This window comes from Spea bombifrons, chromosome 1, assembly GCF_027358695.1.
Source record: "Spea bombifrons isolate aSpeBom1 chromosome 1, aSpeBom1.2.pri, whole genome shotgun sequence".
In the NCBI taxonomy this organism is placed as follows: domain Eukaryota; kingdom Metazoa; phylum Chordata; class Amphibia; order Anura; family Pelobatidae; genus Spea; species Spea bombifrons.
The window spans coordinates 108290017-108308323 of NC_071087.1; the positions used below are offsets into that span (position 1 = coordinate 108290017).

At 41.5% G+C, this 18307-nt stretch overlaps 2 protein-coding genes across 5 annotated transcripts; one reads left to right on the forward strand and one right to left on the reverse strand.

The window, feature by feature from the left end:
* Positions 1-644: 644 nt before the first annotated feature.
* EFS (embryonal Fyn-associated substrate) lies at positions 645-10005 on the reverse strand. 3 transcript variants are annotated; one of them, XM_053468051.1, is made up of 7 exons: positions 9898-10005; positions 9202-9278; positions 5167-5481; positions 4342-4458; positions 3021-4007; positions 2647-2727; positions 645-1360 (listed from the first exon to the last, which is right to left on the reverse strand). In XM_053468051.1, exons 2-7 carry the CDS (start codon positions 9205-9207, stop codon positions 953-955), a joined length of 1914 nt encoding a protein of 637 aa, XP_053324026.1. In that variant the 5' UTR covers positions 9208-9278; positions 9898-10005; the 3' UTR covers positions 645-952. The 3 variants fall into 3 exon arrangements, with proteins under 3 accessions (XP_053324026.1, XP_053324008.1, XP_053324018.1); XM_053468033.1 differs by lacking the exon at positions 9898-10005 and adding an exon at positions 9615-9690; XM_053468043.1 differs by lacking the exon at positions 9898-10005 and adding an exon at positions 9586-9648.
* Positions 10006-12003: 1998 nt separating this feature from the next.
* On the forward strand, positions 12004-17466 carry CMTM5 (CKLF like MARVEL transmembrane domain containing 5). 2 transcript variants are annotated; one of them, XM_053468172.1, is made up of 6 exons: positions 12004-12087; positions 12299-12448; positions 12995-13147; positions 14183-14281; positions 16143-16236; positions 16852-17466. In XM_053468172.1, exons 2-6 carry the CDS (start codon positions 12353-12355, stop codon positions 16857-16859), a joined length of 450 nt encoding a protein of 149 aa, XP_053324147.1. In that variant the 5' UTR covers positions 12004-12087; positions 12299-12352; the 3' UTR covers positions 16860-17466. The 2 variants fall into 2 exon arrangements, with proteins under 2 accessions (XP_053324147.1, XP_053324139.1); XM_053468164.1 differs by having other exon boundaries at positions 12056-12087; positions 12238-12448.
* The last annotated feature ends 841 nt before the right edge of the window (positions 17467-18307 follow it).

Here is an 18307-nt window from a genome sequence, read left to right on the forward strand (position 1 = left end):
AGCAGCTCGAGACCCTCTGGTGAACTTTTCCAACTATTTTTCTAAAGGACACGCCGCCATTGAGAGTGGCAACTTGCAAGTCACTTGTGGTGGTGGTTGTGACCGCTCTCCGGTGTGGTAACAGCACGCCCTGGGGTGAATGTTCAGTGTCGCTGAATGCCTCGTGATCGAGGTGTTTCAGCCGCACCAATGGAGATTAGGAGGCGATCAAACTCTTAAAACAGCAGTTAGCCACCATACAGTGTATGGCGGATGTTGACACCCGGGCAGGGGTCAGACATGGTCCCTGATGCCGAACTCGGGGTTGCTGAATGCCTCGACATCGAGGCACTACAGCATTGCTGTTTAAGCGAAGACCGTGATTGTAGATCATGTTCTAAGCTTGTTTAATGAAATGACATGTCAGGCTGCGTCTTTAACGGACCATTATTACTCGACGTGCCTGACCCATCAATGGACGTTAAGGATAAGCTTGCCTATCCCATGCATGTTTCACTATAATATCAGCTGAGGTTTAGCGGCACCCTGGATGAAGTTACTATCCTAAGTGTCAGCCACAGGTGTGTCTATAATTAAGTTACATTTTCTGGATTACAACATTTCTGTAAAGTTTCGAGTTACTCATCACAACAGTGGTCTTGTAATAAGTGTATAACACTAAATTTATTGAGGCTTTAATATGGGCACATTTGCTTTTATAGTGATTGCCATGATATATATATATATCTATATCAAATTTTCATCACTGCCAAAATAAGCATGTTGTATACCCATATCACTCATAATTGGGCAGGTGGTGACTCTTATTTAATTGATACTATAGCAGTATTGAGTTGCCCTCATAAAAATAAATAAATCTGCTTTAAAAAAAAATTACAAAAAGATATATTACATAATAAAACCGTAACGCGGGGGGTGGGTGATTGATAATGTTGGCCAGAGTGCGTCGTTCTCAGCTAGCTAAACTTTGTAACAGGTCCGTAAAGCTGCGTGCGCATGTACAGAGCGCTGAGACGCTGCTGGCTGTGGCTTTTAGTGCAGCGGGTGATGGGTATTTCGCGGCGGCTTCTTTTGTTGCCAGGACCACTTCTTTCAGTGCTTGGCACAGAGCTGCTCCTTCCCCGGCTAGTTTTGTTTGCAGTTGGGTGCAGCCAAGCAGTCGACCAAGAGTATCTCCGATGAACACAAGCTTGTGAGCAGCAATCACTAACTGCTTCCCGTGTCCCACGAACACACGGGGAGGTTGTGAACTGGCACTGCCAAGAAAGGTGCCCACGCAGGACTGCAGAGTCTGTAGGTGGCCGTGACTTTGAGCTGCATAAAAACGTAACAGTTGGCGGTCCTCCTCTGAAGGGTTCACCTGAAACAAAATTATTTCTCTGTAAACTGTAGCATTGAAATGTTGATCTTTAACTCTTCTTTATCCAATCCAATTAGTCCATCCAATGATAATTCTATTTTATCCAGCACCAACTGGTTCTATTGGGTTCTAAGTATAGGTCAGGCTTTTGAGGCCCTGCTGCAGTCTGAAGCTCCTTTCACTCTATGTATGTGTGTACATAATCATATTGAAACCAGTTCTAACTTTTAAATACAAACATTTTAGACCGTTGTGTATTTAGAAGGTGTGCTCATTAGTTCTGGCATCTGAGCATAGCTTAAATTACCAAACACCCTGTATACTGCCTGGGCTTGACATTGTTAATCACCCAGCTGGACGCTGCCTAATCACTCCATAGCGACACTGACTTCATTAGCATGGTCATAAAGCGTTACCTCAGAGCAGTGCTTGAGCATGGAAGCTTATTGGAGCAAAAGCGGCTAAAATCTTGTCTGTCAATGGTTAGCTAATTTACTGTATTGAAAGATGTTTTATTCTTTTAAATGTGCGTCTTCATTTGTTCTACTTTGTGTAGTTGCAATACGATGCATATTCTTTTTAGAACATATGTGAGAAGCCTGTAAATAGGGATTACTATTGTATCTTCGTATAAATAATTCCTATTTTTCCTTTCCCTCATCTTCCTCATGAAAAATCCACTCATGAGTTTGGTGTGCACATATACACACGAGGAGGAAAAACAAACACAAGTTTGCCATTTTTGATCAAACAATATAATGCCCTTAGGAGGGATGATCAGATTTCATATTTTGTTTAAAGATCCTTGCATACCAGGACTACAGAAAGTGGATCAAAAGATTAGAGACTTTAGGAAGATCGTATAGATGAGAGGTTTGACCAGCACACTTCCCCAGGTAATGTTTATACGCCCGCATACACTGCCCGATTCTCCATTACACGCTCTAGCTTTAACAGATCACGGCTATTGCTGCTTTGTGGCTAGATTAATGCTGCTGTAGCTGCTGCACCCAGCAATACTAATGTTGTGCTAGGGGGTGAGGTGAAAAGGATTCAGGCACCTAAAACAACGTGTAACTAACTGATAGGCAGAGTGTGTATGTGTGTGTGTGTTTTTGATGGACGACCCAAAAGCCATGTGCCCCAGAGGGTCTAAATCTGACAGGTCCAAGTAGAGAAAGGTCCTTACTTCGTGTTCGATTGGGAACACAACACAGATTACATTTGGAGGGACATAATGTTATTCCATGGCAGTGACTCCCATCTAATTTTTATCCTGCACTTACCTCTCTCTCTTGTGATTGGCTCTGCTCTTTGTCTGTCTGTACGTCTCTGGGTTTTTGTACCGTCTGAGCGGTAACAGTTCCCTGTAGGCAAAGAAAATCGGCACAGGATAAGTATGCCAAGTGGCGGAAGGAGGGTAAGATTTTTAGAATGTGGCCATGGGGTTGTAATGAAAAAGGAAAAAAAAAACTAATGGGTGTGAGAAACAGCTGCTATAAGCGTATGAGCAATGAGAGTGCTGTGGAAGGTGGGTATTAATGAACAACAGAAAGCCCACAATAGGTGGCTTTGGAGCTGCAACAATAGAACTATACAGAGCAGCCTAGGTGCACATGGTACAATAGTAAACGAGCCTGAGCTGTAGCAGTGTGGTTACCTGTAGATGCACATAATGATTGTCTCTACATTGTATCCTCTCGTATTCACTGTCTGCATTCTCTCCTGGATCACTTGGGGGAGGAACCAGGGTAGGTGGCGGCGGCAGAGGCCTGTCCTGGATGCTGCCCTTGCGGTGAGGTGCTGGGGATGCAGTTGCAGGCAGGGCTGGAAGTGGCCTTCGAGAAAGACTCTCACTGGAGGACAAACGTGGCCGTGGGAAAAGGATGCCAGCATTAGCACTGACAAGTCTAACAATGCACCCGCTTTGCTCCTGAATGAGTTTTGTCATCTCAGTACCCCCATCCATAAGATCTCTCAATGCATACTCCAACTGTTCAAGGTGCCCATTGAGTTCTCGATGCAGGGCAGGGTCTGAGGCTTGGCACGATCGCAAGAGAAGAACATGCGACATACCAAGAAATTCCCTCAGAGCTTCCACAGTCCGCCCTCCTGTTACATATTCTGGACACCCTCTTCCTGTGCCTTCTAATGTACCCTCATTCACAAGTGATATGGTTCTTTGTAGTTCCTGATGCAGCAACCTCAAAGACTCCACTGTACAGGTGGCATTGCTATGGCTCTCCCAAGTCAGTAGGGTTGGGATGCTAGACTCCCTACTCCCTCCAGAATCTGCAGACCGGGCACTGCCTGTGCTAGACACCGAGAGACGGTGAGTGTTGACTGGCTCTACAGTTTCAGGAGGATGTCCTGTACTTAGAATATCCTCAGGAGCCTCGTACAAATTCTGCAGCCCAGATACACGTTTTAAGTTAGAGGGAAGGGAATAAATGCCCTCGTCTTCATCTTCCTCAGAGATCTCCTGCGACAGACCATGTAATGCAGGAGGTACATCATATATATCCTCTGGAATCTCTTCAGACGCAGTGTGTGCAATAGCCGCATCCTTCACTCGCAGTGCTGGACTGTCATATATCTCTAAGGTAGATAATGGATCTCTTATGGGTATAGAAGGCATATCATATACCTGCAGGGTAATGGGAAAGGTTGACAGTAGAGAGTTAAATTAGATGCTCTGAATAATAATTTAAATGGATGCACACCTAAGTGAAACAGAGCTAGACGTGCAAAGAGCCAATGTTCGGACAGTGTGTATTCTACCCTGCCAGCTGTGTTATTTATAAAGTTGGTTTAAGAGCTACACAGGATAAAGAGAGAGATGTGTGTGTAAAGGGGTGCTCTTCATTATCGGTAGATGGTAATTGGGCTCCTTTTGGTTGACCTTACTGAATACGTTTAGACTGTGGGTGTAGACGGTGCATTTGGCCTTTATGAGTGTTGAAGCTTTCAACTGTTCTCACCTCTGTCGATTCTTGTGAAGATACTCCAACGAGGCGTGGTGAATTGTAAATGTCTTCCTGAGTTTTGACTGATGGAAGGGAGAGACACAGCCGTGCAATGGGGGGAACTTGATACACCTTGAGAGAGAGGGAAATATCGATCTCTTTATAATACTGTTACTTCTCGTATGCAAACGAGTACACAAACCAAAAGGGGAGCAGTTCAAATCTCCTTCTTGTAGAGGTACCATTAAGGCAAAAAAAAAAGACAAAACAATTATTGAAGACTATTGGGTTTTTTTTCTCTTTCTTTATAGGATTGAGTAGACAAAGAAACACTTGATTTAGCAATGCTCACTTCCGCCTGATGCCTTGGCTCCGGTCTTCTCTGTAGAAGCCGGTCTCTGACTATACAGGAGCCGGCTGCGTCCATATTGCACAGCTGGACGCTAGCTGTTAATTGAGCACATAAGAGTGGACACGGCCGGCTTCTGCAGAGCAGACCAGAGACTGGGCCACATGTGGAAGTGATGTTTGCTAAATAGTTTTCTCAATAAGTTGGTACTGTCAGCAATTTCTAATAGTGATATTGTGTCATTGTGTCTTAGAATTTTCAGGAGTTTGTTTTCCTGAAAGACTAAATGGCTAGATATTTGTCTTCCCAGAAGTGAGAACAGTTGCACATCATCATTTCAAGTTAAGGTCTTATCTGTAGAGTGCTATTCCCAGCATCATTGTGTGCCTGGCTGCTGAATCAGGCTTTATTTATATTTTGGTTGTTCCGTATTGATTCTTTCAAGAACATCCTCCTACAAGCCCTTAGCCATTGCTCCATTTCTGTCTTACCTCGCTGCTTATCTGAGCTTGTGACACATTATGTTTGTTTTGTGGCTCCTCAGATCTGCTTCCAGGATCTGCAGCCTCTGTTGCTGTTCCCAGAAAACGTGGTGCCTGATATTCACATTCCTGTGATGAGATCTCAGGAAGTAGTTTTAATCGATTCCCTGGAGCAATTCCTTGTTGCCCTCTCAAAGAACAACGCCACCACCCCCCAAGTGCCGGGGCATCTTTCTCCAGAACCAACATCACGTCCCCTCGGCGGAAACTGAGTTCTTCTGGGCTCTCCGCTGCATTATCGTAAAGAGCTTGGGCCAGCTGTGCCTGGGGATAAATTAAAATTTAATTTAAAATCCCATAGTTTAATCCCATACAGTCCAACACAGTTCATACAAGAGCACAGTTTCCTTGAGCCTAGAGGTAGGCATTTTAAGGAAAATACAAAAATCCCAATTCCAAGTAGCTAGAAAACCGGGGAGGAGGCTGAAGGTTAGGATTTGTCCGTATAATAAATTAATAGTGTATTATGCTGAAGGTCCAGTGGGTTTTCAACTTTTAAGGATACAGGTGTTGGCACACAAGAACTGCAATTCAAATTGACATAAGAAAAGATATTAAGGGTTAAATAAATGACGCATGTAACGCCTAATCCCTTTAGTATCATAGACACCTGATTTAGAAGCTCGACCATTTAATGTGAGGAACACAGTATTTGGAGCTGCGTGCGACTTTAAGAATTCCCTTCCGCAATAATATGTTGACAGGTGGATCATTGTATATAACCTTTGGCTGGATTATCAGTGAAAAACATGTCGTCACATAGGATTGTCTTTGCTTTGTTAATTATATAATTGCTAATTAATATAAATTGACTTTATGATAAAGTAGTGCGTAGTTTAATACAGTACATTAATCTACTTGTGTGGCAGTTCCACTTCTGGCCAAACCCATAAAAAGCCCCGTCTATCCCCAAAAGACAATACATAGGAGGCCATGAGTAAACATTCCCTATAAACCAATACCATTTAAAATGAAGAGAGGCAGCAGGGATTAAAGTTTGTAGAGGACAAGTATCTTGATAATACAGAAATACTGTCGGAGAGAACAAGGCAGACAGGAACAACCAAAACCTGCATAGACACAATTATAATAGTAAGGGAGCTTTACAAATGCAGGTACCCTTACAGGCAAAGGGATCTCAGAATCTTTAACAAAGACAGGCATTTAGATCCAGGGAGCCTTATGCGCAAGCCTCAATCAAGGGACTTTAAAAAAAGGCTTAAATATCATATACAGGCTACGGCATGCCAATGCAGAAACCCTATCTTACAGAAGAAAGGAATTTCAGTTTTGGGACCCGATACACACTGCAACGTATGAATACCTATCCTGAGAAAAGGACCCCTACTCACAGATCAGAGACCAACACAGATACGGGCATCGTGTGCAATAGATTCCTATTCACCCCTTCAATACAGAGACCAAGGTCCAGAGCCCCTTAGCACCTCACCTGAATCGACGGGGGGGGGGCTTACATACCAGAGTAAGCAGATCTTTACCTTGAAGCAGTCACCTCAATCCAGAGATGGGTACCACATCATATGAATCTTAGTTCAGTGACATCATAACCTCCAGAAAATTCCCATTCTCTGGAGCAAACCGCACAAATCAAATACCTTAGAAATACACCTCAGTCTAGAGATATCACACGCCTGAGAGATACTTAGATATTAAGGCACCAAGATCCATATATCTCAACCCATGAGAAAGCAACTCCAAACACAACGACCTTAAGAGACATATTCAACACAAACGTCCCTCCGTCAAAAGCAGCTTAACTCTTCACTCTTCACATCACTGTGCTTAGACACACTAATAATGAAAAATCCACCGTTATCGCTACCTAGAAACAGACAGCGATCCAAAAACAAACCTACAATCCATGCATTGATATACATCTCTAAATACATGCATCTCTTTTGTCTGTAATGGGTAATTGCAAAGCTTAAACGAGCACTGTCCTCACCCAGCCCCGTCTCTCGCCCATTATGCAGTGAGGGCTTGTTCCTTTAAGAGAATAGAACATGTGGCAGTGACATCATCTCTGATACAGAATAAAGAGACAGGGAGCACCGTGGCCAAGTCCATGCCCAGTACAAGCCAGTTTGTTGAGAGAGTGGATTGTATATAGGAGGAATGTGTGTGTATGGATTATTACACGATTACATAGATAGATAGATAGATATTTGTTTAAGACTAACACAATTATACCATACTTTGTTCTTCTACACATAATCATACACATTTTTATGCTTCTATATTATATGAAACATTAACCATCACCCTGATTCCAGAGTGCCAAGCGGCTGCTGTTTTCTGGAATAGCAGTGACTCTACAGGACCTTTTACACAAGCGCACTTATTATCTATTGTTTTATATAGTACTATCCTATTCCACGGCTCTGTACAATGGCTACTGCTGAACACAGCAAGTAGACCATAACATCATTTTATTTACCAAAACAATAGATAAGGAGTGCCATGCTCTAGACGACTTTTCCCATAAACACCTTACCCGCCTATAGAAATATTTACTATACCCCCTAATACACAAACATTCCACTCTCTTGTTTGATTAAACCATATACACTATTACCAAAATTACACGAAACACAATCTTGCTACCAAATGAAACGCCGCCCCTCAAGCTTCTTCACATATTTAACTTTTTTTGCATCATCATCCAGAAACAAGCCCAACACTGCCAAGCCGATCAAACTCCCCATAAACATGTACATTCAAAGATTACCGCAAGGTGAAAGATGTCCATAAAACAGCCTTACGAGTATTCCACAGTAACATTAATCCCTTAACTTCACATAAACCAGGATCACTCTCTTGTGTCTCTGCTGAGCCTAGCAGGAAACGATGGGCATGTGGAGACACAGCCAGATGCGCTCGAAGTTAAGAAGAAATCTAGGGAATATCCTTTACTCTGTCAACTGGCTGCATCGTAGAACCCAAAAAATCAATGATGTAATGCGGAAGGCGTCAGCGTCCTTGAGGTTGAGGATCATGGGACCCAAAAGAACTATGGATGAACAATCCCTCGGAATACTCCTGAGAGAACAAGTAGCAGACCTACCAAGAGCCCACTGTCCATGAGCAATGTTTCTTCCCAACCACCTGACCCTTTTTAGGGTTCCTATATTCAAGAAATCACTACATCTTAGAAAAAGAGGAGACCACGTGTCTCGCTGTGTTTGAAATGCCCAGGAGGACACGGATTACTGAAAACAGGTGCAACTGGTGCTGACATTCCAGTCATTCACCAACATAACCACCACGCAAACACGAATGCGTGCCGTGTGATCGGGTGACTTCATCTATTAATAACTCCAACTTTAATAAAGATACTATACACTTTAGCAAATAGACTAGAAGAATAGAACCAGCAACAAATCGCCCCTTTTCCAACTAAACTGGTAGTACAAGATTTAACAAATAAAAGTGACTGGTCTAAATACCTAGCCGTCCACAACGAGGGCCTACATGATGGAACAAAGTCAATTATCTGGACATTTAAGGCTAAAACACACGCCCCATTTGGAGGGTTTTATGACATCTGTTCCAGACCAACTTCTAGAGTGTAGAACCAGAGGAACAAAACATACAATCTAACAATGAATGTGTAACACGGTATACACACGTCCTGAACACGGTACTGTGTAGAATATATAATATTTTGTAGGGTTTTGCAGAAGGTGCCGGTCAGTCTAGAGCTGACCCTGGATCCGTGATATATATTCACACAACCCTCTGTAACTTCAGGATCTAACTTCACGTAAACAGCAATACCTTCTGTTTTCTCGCTTATTACAACTGAACTACCCCTGATGATGGGTGAAGCTGGGACACAAGCGAAGGAGGACACTTATTAAATGTATACCCATTGTACTGCGCTGCGGGGTATGATGAAAACAATACATAATAACAATAATAATACATGCGTGTTGAGTTAAATAAACATCATTAGTTACTTACTGGCATTGCGTCCTTTCTTCTGTCACACACAAGCCATAGAGGAGGTAGAGTCAACAGGACTTCACAGACCTTTTCTCCTGTAAGACCATATATAAAGACATAAGTATATATTTATAAACAACGGTGAAAAAAAACTGTGGAAAAATAAATACAGTGACATGCGCCGGTAAATCCATGACATCATCGAAACGGATGAAGCAATAATGCAGAATCTATCTGTTTATCAGGGGGGTAGTAGGTTTATAGGGTGCATGAGAGGGGGAATGAGTGGGTGCATATAGGGTGAGGGTCAAGGGGCTTACTTCCAGGAAAAAGGAAAATGAGAGTTGGCTGAGAGACTGCACTGGGAGGACTGGAGGAGAAAAAGAGACATACAGTGAGGACGCCAGAGAAGTGCTCAGTGGAAATCTCACCCCAATAATGGGTGTCCAGAAGTCCTTGGTCACCTCAGATCCGGTCCTGTCCTCCAGACTACGGGCAGGGAGAAAGGGAGGAGAGAAAGGCAAGGAGAGAACACAAAGGTGGGGGAGAAAGAGGAGGAGAGAAAGGCTGGGGAGGGGCGACGGAGAGAAGGTAGAGCAGAGAAATACGAGACGTGTGTCTGAGCGATCCGATTGTGTGAAAGCAACCCGCATGGAGAGTGTGTGCGTGGAGTGGGGGGAGGACACGGAAAACACGGATTAACCCATTGCTTACCAGCGCACAAAAGTGATGAGCGAGATAGAAATGTATTCCTTTATGTTCGGGGTGGGCGAGCAATAATTTAGACTTTGATGGGTAACTTCACTCAAACCATAAGACAAAAGCAGCTAGTTTGGTAAATGGCACTGACTGCTTAGACTGCGCGCTGCCAATCGGAGCGCTATCTTTTCCCTGTAGGGGAACCCACAGAAGCATGCTATAAGGGGTTAACCCGCTCCTTGCCACGGGGACCCCCAGCACAGTATTCTGTGCATTCGGGGAAACGCTCAGCGCTTTCATCGATCGGTTCCTTCGCAATGATTAACTCATCCCGTGCTGGTTGGTTCTATGAATATGGCTCCTGTGAATTTTGTTTGTGTGGGAACAGAAGGTCTCTTGTTTTGTCGGGAGAGTCAGCACCAGCCTACCCCCTTCTCTGCACTCACACACACAGGCTGCTTGTGTCCTGCCTGCTCCCTCCCCCATCCCATCTTCTGCAAGTGTCACACATGCATGCACTGTACACACACACACACACACACACACCAGCTATTATAAACCTCACCATAGCTTTGGATGGAAATTCAAAAAAAAAATTTGTTAAAAGACCTAATTTACATACACAGTATTTCTCACAATTAAGGCATTTTAATGATGTGTTTGTCATTTTACAAATACACACAGGCGTGAGCAAACCTATGTGCCATTTCCAACATATGCAGTATTTGGGTTTAATGACCTTGGAGGGCTATATATATATATATATATATATATATATATATATATATATATATATATATATATATATATATATATATATATATGTGTGTGTATGTATGTATGTATATATATCCTATTTATATTTGATACCGAAATTATTTTGCCAAAAATAAAAATGATCTTACTAAGAAACATAGAATTTGACGGCAAATATAAAACATTTAGTCCATCTAGTCTGCCCATTTTTAATGGTGTAAGGACTCAGAATTTAATCAGTTCTTGGTCTTGTCTTAGATTCAGAGAAACTGTATGTCTATCCCATACATGTTTTAATTCCCTCTCTTTATTAGCATCTACCACTTCTGCTGGGAGGCTGCTCCATTATAATAGACACTTAGGTCTAATAAAGAATAGTAGTCTCACTTCTTAGTTACACTATTCCTCTAAATGTCATCCTATTTTAATATTTACAATCGTTAATGATTCCTGAGTTAAAGTTCCGGTTTCACCCACTCCATTTAATTTAACACTTTTACACGGGATTAGAAACACCATTCTGTAAAATTTTGCTTCATTCACATTTTTTCCCGGAAACAGTTCTGTGACAAATAGACACAGATAGGGTTTTATCATAGAAAAAGGGAACAAAACTTCCTAAAGGTTTCTGTTGATGTGATCAAACCTTAAGAGGGAATAATTAAGTGACAGATCTGCCACAGTTTATTTGCCTAGAGTATTAGATGTTTATTGTTTAACGAAACAGCACCTTTAAGTGTCAAAAGCAGCCACTGATACTCCAGCAACATACCTTTATTGTGCATGTTGTATGTCTTGTGCTGGATCTGAGTAAATGAGATCTGTGTGAATGAAAGCAAAACTGCTTTGTGCACGTGTAATAGGTGCAAGAATGAGAGTGGAGACCTATGCAATAACCCCTGTGTTAAAATAACACTCTCAAGGTGTCAGCACCTGATGGTCATCCGAAAAAGAACTATATTATAGATTTATAGTGAAAGACATTGTTGTATGTACATTTTATTTACAACACATTTACAAAATCAATCATGTTCATCAGCTCCAGCGCAACATACACGGTCACCAACCAGAGTTATACAAGCTATAAAGTATACATTATAATTTAGTACTACTAGATCAACATCCACATATATCACCCACAAACTGAACATATCTATTTGTGTTTATGTATATATATATATATATATATATATATATATATATATATATATATATATATAGTATTCCAATAACTTCTGCACTGCACGGACCCTGGTGCTGTAAGCCAATAGTCTATGTAAATATATATATATTTATACAGATAGATATATATACATATGTGCAATGTGTCTGTCTGTTTTCGTTTTCCTCCCCTCTTTCTCTCCATCCCTCCCCCCACTTTTTTCCCTCTTCCTGTAACACAATCTGGATCAGCAGACACTGTTCATCTTCTTCATCAGCAGAAATCCGGTAAATATTTTTGTTTTACCCCTTCCAAAGACACTTATTTCTTCAGTTTTCTTCTAAAGACTTAAGATCCCGTAATAACTTTCAAAGTCCCCAGATCCCCTCCTCCATTCCTTGCATCCGTCTTCATCTAAAAGTTTCCCGACCCTGCAGCACAACATTTGGAACATTGTGTCAGCTCACTGCTAGCTCACCAGGACGTTCTCTTCCTCAGAAGTGTCTCCAGAATTCCAGTTTCCTTGAGTTGACGCGTGGTCCCTGCTTGGGTATGAGTGAACGCGACGAAACCAGCAACCCCAGTGGCTTTCCTCTGGATAAAGAATTTCTCAAATCACTGAAAGGACGAGTTCTTCTGACAGAACTGGTAACTCCGCATCTGCCCTGTAATGCCTTTTAGCCCGACAAAGATGCCCCTTTCCCTAGAATTATACATGCATGTCACTTTTTCTGCCCCCGTGGTTCATGAAACATTGTACCACTACCCACAGATGTCATCACCGCCGCCTTGGGGACTGCGTACAACCCCTTCATTGAGCATCTCATTTCCCTCCTAAACATCTCCAGTGTTTTAACAGCTGATTTGACCACATCGAGCTCAAGGCCACCTAGATTCCCAAACAAAATAAAACTCCCACAGTCATGGCCTGTCGTTATACAGAGTAACACACACAGTATCAATATTCAACAGATTGTGTCCATTATCCACGCATGCTTTCTCCATGCGATGTTATGTATATTGCTGTCAGTACCACATGATGTACCCTGGCTGGACAAATATGCCCATCTGGGACCCACTGAACATTTCCCTTTCACTCCCTAGGGTTATATCTTAAGTGCATTCTCTTCCCATTAGACATCAGCATACGTGCACCATATGTTGTGATCTGACCAAGAATGTTTTTGTCCTCAGGTTCTCTGCTTTGTGGTATTTGTCTGCTTTGCTGCCTCCATCTCCTCCTATTTGGCAGCCCCACTGCTCGAACTCATCATCACCATCATCTTCATCATCCTTATCTCCAGTCAGTACCACCTACGCCTGACTGCTCTCAACTGGCCATGCATGGTGTGTTCCCTTATAGCCCCAAGATATAGAGGTTGAGCCTGGAAACAAAGTACCTGTACAATGCCTGTATAATAATAATTAATTGGATTGTCTAGATGCTTAGTTAACTGTGTTGTCAGTTCTTTGGATGGGTGCACATTTCATTTAGATGGTCAACCTAGATGTGGGATTGGTAGGTTGGGTATCTGCTCAATAGCAGGAAGGATAATTTTCAGGAACTCAAGCATGAGTGAAGTTTTAAAAGCAACCAATGTAATGGTCATTATGCCAAATTGCCCGGTAAAAGCAGCTTAAAATCACTTTTGGCAAACGCTCTCAGTGTGCATTATGCAGTTCTATTTGCCTTCTGGTGGATACTGACAATATTGATCCATTAAAAAGACACTCCAGCCATTACATGCACTTTAATGAATTTAAAACTGAGAGGTTCCTTTAAATAATCCTAGTATCCCCTTTCCATAAACATGGATAATTCAATAGAATCTCATATATATATATATGCAGTTGTCCTCACCATGCTGCCACAGGTGTATTAGGCCAAACACATCTCTGCCATATGATACACTAACCTATAGTACGCTCCGATGCTGTATTGGTAAGCTTTGTGTGGTGTCTAATGAGACCCTACATGGCCATGTGTGACAAACGCTCCCATTGGTTTCAGTAGGAGCACTTTCCTGCCAGTTATTGGCTGCGTCAATTGAGAATCGCCTGACAAAGAAGAAAGAGGGGCTTCAGCTCTCTATCAAATTAAATTAAAGAAAGCATATTACAGTACTCATGCCTGTTTTTTGGGGGAAGAGACAGTGTAATGTCACTTCAAGTACTCAATAGAAGGCCATGAAATGATTTGATGTGTGCCCAGTCAGTTAGCTGTATGGTTAGTAGGTTAACTAGTTTGAGTGTTCGGTTTTAGCCTTGGATAATATTCAGCACTCGAGTGCTATACAATATATTATGATATTATAAGGGTGCTTGGTACACGTGAGTAGGATATTGGTGAAATGGCTACTCACTCTATTTTCCTTCTTCCAGGATTTTTTGCGCTGTGCCTCTGCTGCGCTAATCATGTTTGTTGTGTCCGCTGTGGCAGCAGCTCGGAGTTCAGGTTATGGAGGGGCAATAACAGCAGCTGTGAGTATTTACCCTGCTTACTGGTAGCCTCACACGGCCTGTTGCTTTTGGCTCCACTTCTTGGTTAAGGCTTCCACAGATCTGGGTGTACTTATTTGAAGATGCCAAGCAAGTACCACAGAGATGGCTTAATAATACATTGGCATAGATTAAAAAATAATGGCTGTATATATTGTGCTAAGAGGAAACAGCATTAAAAGCTTTCTGTTACGGCTTCTTACAAGCTACAGACACTCCCGTTTTGACTCCATTAGTGACCTTTGACAACAAGAACTATTGCATGTAAAACTATATACAGTGCCCTCCACAAATATTGGCACCCTTGATAAATTTAAGTACAGAAGGCTATGAAGAATTGGCTCATGGAAATCAGATAATTGCAAACACAACACCAGTTTATAAAAAAAAAATATATGTGTGCCATGATTATCAGAACCCTTGTAGTCAATAGTCAATAATAATTTGAGTCTTCTCATAGAACCCAATCTCATTTCATGTTCCAGCAGTGTCTGGGAAACTGTGAGTTTGTTTTTGGATGAGAGTAGAGGCTTTTTTCTTGAAACCCTTACAAACAGCTTGTGGTGATGTAGATGAGGTCAGATTGTAGTTTTGGAGACACAACTAACTTCTGCAACTCTCCAGCTGTGATCCTTGGAGATTTTTTTGGCCACTCGAACCATCCTCTTCGCAGGTTAATTCGTAACATCTCCATTTGACTGGGACTTCTTAATTATTGCCCTGATGGTGGAAATGGGCTTTTCCAAATGCTTTTGCTATTTTCTTATAGCCACTTTCCATTTTGTGAAGCTCATCAACCTTGTGAGGAATGACTAAGGGGATTTGGCCTATGTGTTATCTGATATTTATACCCTTCTGATTGAACAGTTTCCTGTTCCTTGCCACCCAGGTGTACAAAAAAATTGAAAGTGTCATTGGAAACATATTTTTCTCATATGAATTCATAGGAGTGCCCATAGTTGTGCCACACATATAAATAACAGTTTTTCGGATAAACCTGTGTTGTGTTTACAAATGATTAAACAATAAAGATAGTTTTCACAGCCTTCTTTTATCTATGTTCCAATTATTATATCTGGGAACTCTCTGTGTTTTGCCCGAAGTCTCCGGGTGAAGCGTGGCTCTTCCGGTTCTCCAGGTCACGGTCACTGGGACGTAGGAGTGGCATTAAGTCATTAGCCCCACCCTTATAGATGACTCCCGCCCCTCTCATGGATAGCCCCACCCATGAATGCGGCTATTCCTTCCCTCGCTAGGTCATTACCCTGAAGAGGAGGAGGGTAGCCTGAGTCTGGAAGTTCCAAGGTTTGCCAATAAACTTTCTTTTATCTGCAGACCTGGAGGCTGCCATTGTTGCCGGTCATGTGATATTTTGGGTGGCTTTCTCAAACACCACACCGAGCTGATTCTTTATGGCAATGCTAATGAAGTTCCGCTTGTGCAATGAAATACTTTCTTCTATAGACTTACACTAGTTAGAGTGTCAGTGTCTGTGTGATTAGAACAGAGCCGTTGTTTTGTTTACTACAAGGCAGTGTAATAAGGAATATATTGTTCCCTATACACTTCAGCCGCTCCCCATGCTGTCTTGTATTCAGTCAGCTGATCTTTGCCCTCCTTCACTCACTGATCCAGTGTTCTACAGTAAGCTCAGTTAGCCAACATTTGCCCTCAAAATCCACTCATACTTACCCTCTGATGTCACCGTGTTTACTCCCACTAGTTCTTCTGTGTGTGCGTGTGAATAAGCCATTGAGTAGAGCGTGTTATGTTTCTAAACACTTGCAGTCTGCAGGCTTTTTTGCCGTTTAATTGTTGACACTTGTTATCTTTTCTTTCCAAGATCTTTGGTTTCTTCTTGGTTGGCGTTTTCTGTTATGACGCTTATACCATTTATAAGACAGATATTCAAGGTCAGAAAACAGAGGAGGGAGATGGTGAGTTGATTATTTCACTCTTACAGTAATAGTTATGAAGTATATTTTTCCAACCCTAGCGAAGGCCATACTGGTCCCAAAACAGGCAGAAATACACGCAGACACAGGGCCTTGCAGCCGGTTACCCTGCAGTACCACATGAACCATTCAGCTCAACTAGTCCGCTTTCCTAATGTAACGACTCAAACCTTAATCAGTCCTTGGCCTCATCTTAGATTCACGATAGCCATATGCATATCCCACGCATGTTTTAATTCCCTCACTGTCTTAGCCCTTTAACCCCTTTGCTGAGAGGCTGCTCCACGTATAATACCACATAACAGTCCCACATCTTCACACATGTATGTAGAAACCAGCTATGACACTTTACTGACCTTCTTCATATGAAAAGAAATAGGCATGTTAATACTTCTATACTACAGCCTACACTGAGTGCATACCTGTACTCAGTTATTCTGAGTAAACATATTTTTCATCCCAGTGTTTTCAGTTTGTCAGGGTTAATATTATAGCCGTTAATACGTTGCGGGTCTGATCGGCCCGACACACAGCATTCTGTCTGTCACAATGTCGATGCTCTACATTTTTCAGATTCTTTCTTTTTATGTGTTGCAGGTGTATAATGTTTGCTGAAGAAGATCAGCAATTCGTGCCATAAAATATGCCTTTTTTTCTCACGATGATATTTCATGCTATTTTTCACAAGTTCTAATAAAAAAAACCTCACTTAACTTACAAAAAAAACCCTCACTTAACAAGATACTTGGGAACCTCCATGGATGCCAGTGATCCTTTACTTCTGTCATAATGGCCATTAGAACTCATAGAAATATAATGTGAAGAACATATTCAATGTGCTCCTTACTAATAGAACAAAAAACAAAGTTTCTGTATGTTTACTAGTCCGAGTGTGCGAGTTCTATGTGGTGGGGCAATGCTGCCTTCTGTATATGATAATAAATAAAATGATAATAATAAACACACTGCCCTGTGATATCATGTAATATTGTTATGTATTTTATATTTTTATGTAGTGGATGTTTTGGTTTTGTTTTTGCTCTACTGTAGTTTATAATGCAGATCATGACCACTATTCTTCAAAGACAAACATGGATCAGCCGCACTGCCAGGGTGTTAATTAACAAATTAACATTTAAGAAGCTACATGTAACAACTACTTTCTTGGCTATAGATCAGTGTCAGCCTAAATAAAACATATGTGAGATGTGCCACTTGGCCATGGTGTCAATTCTTTCGACACTAATTGTGAGGCTTCCCATTTTTATATCCGGGAACGTATCCTTAAAGTTTTGTTTGTTTACTTGTAGAGTTTTACTGCATTTTAGGAAAAGGATTAACAATTAAAGGAAAACAAAAATAAACACAAAGTTTCCATGGCACATGTTTTCTAAGTCATATACATCAATTCACAACACCGGATTACTGACGCAATATTTAATGTGGAAGATAATGGAGCGCAACACTTGCCACCAGCCAGTTTTCTCTTCTTCATCAATTTTAGGGTAATATTTAAAATATTTTTTTAGTGCATCACACTGTTCATTAGTAAGTTGTGTTATTGTGCAATATAGAATATGTTAATTATTATTATTCTGGTGTTTAATTCAATGAAGAGGTTGAGTAGCACCTTACAGTCAATATGAATTGTTTCCAGTCTAAGCTGTGATAAAATGCAATTAAGCAAGAAGTTCACTTTTAAGTTTGATTGTCACGCTAATTGTTTTTAGCTGCAATATCTGAAAATCGTCTTCCTGACTAAACAAGATAATTAGACCTCTTGCCACCTTTCTAACTCTAGAACAACACGTCATGACCTTACCTATTTGTTTATTTTTCAAACACCTGGAACTGACACCTAAAGCAAGAACATTAACAAACAACACTAAGGACAATGAACGGCAAAAATGCTAAAATATGTTATCTTAGGTCAAATCGAACGCTGGTTGTTCAAAAACCTGTCATCATGTCCCGTCGCCCGACACACACACACCTTGTTGACAGAATTCAGCATTTCTTCTCTTCCTACTTGAAACTTCCAGTCTGGGGTTTC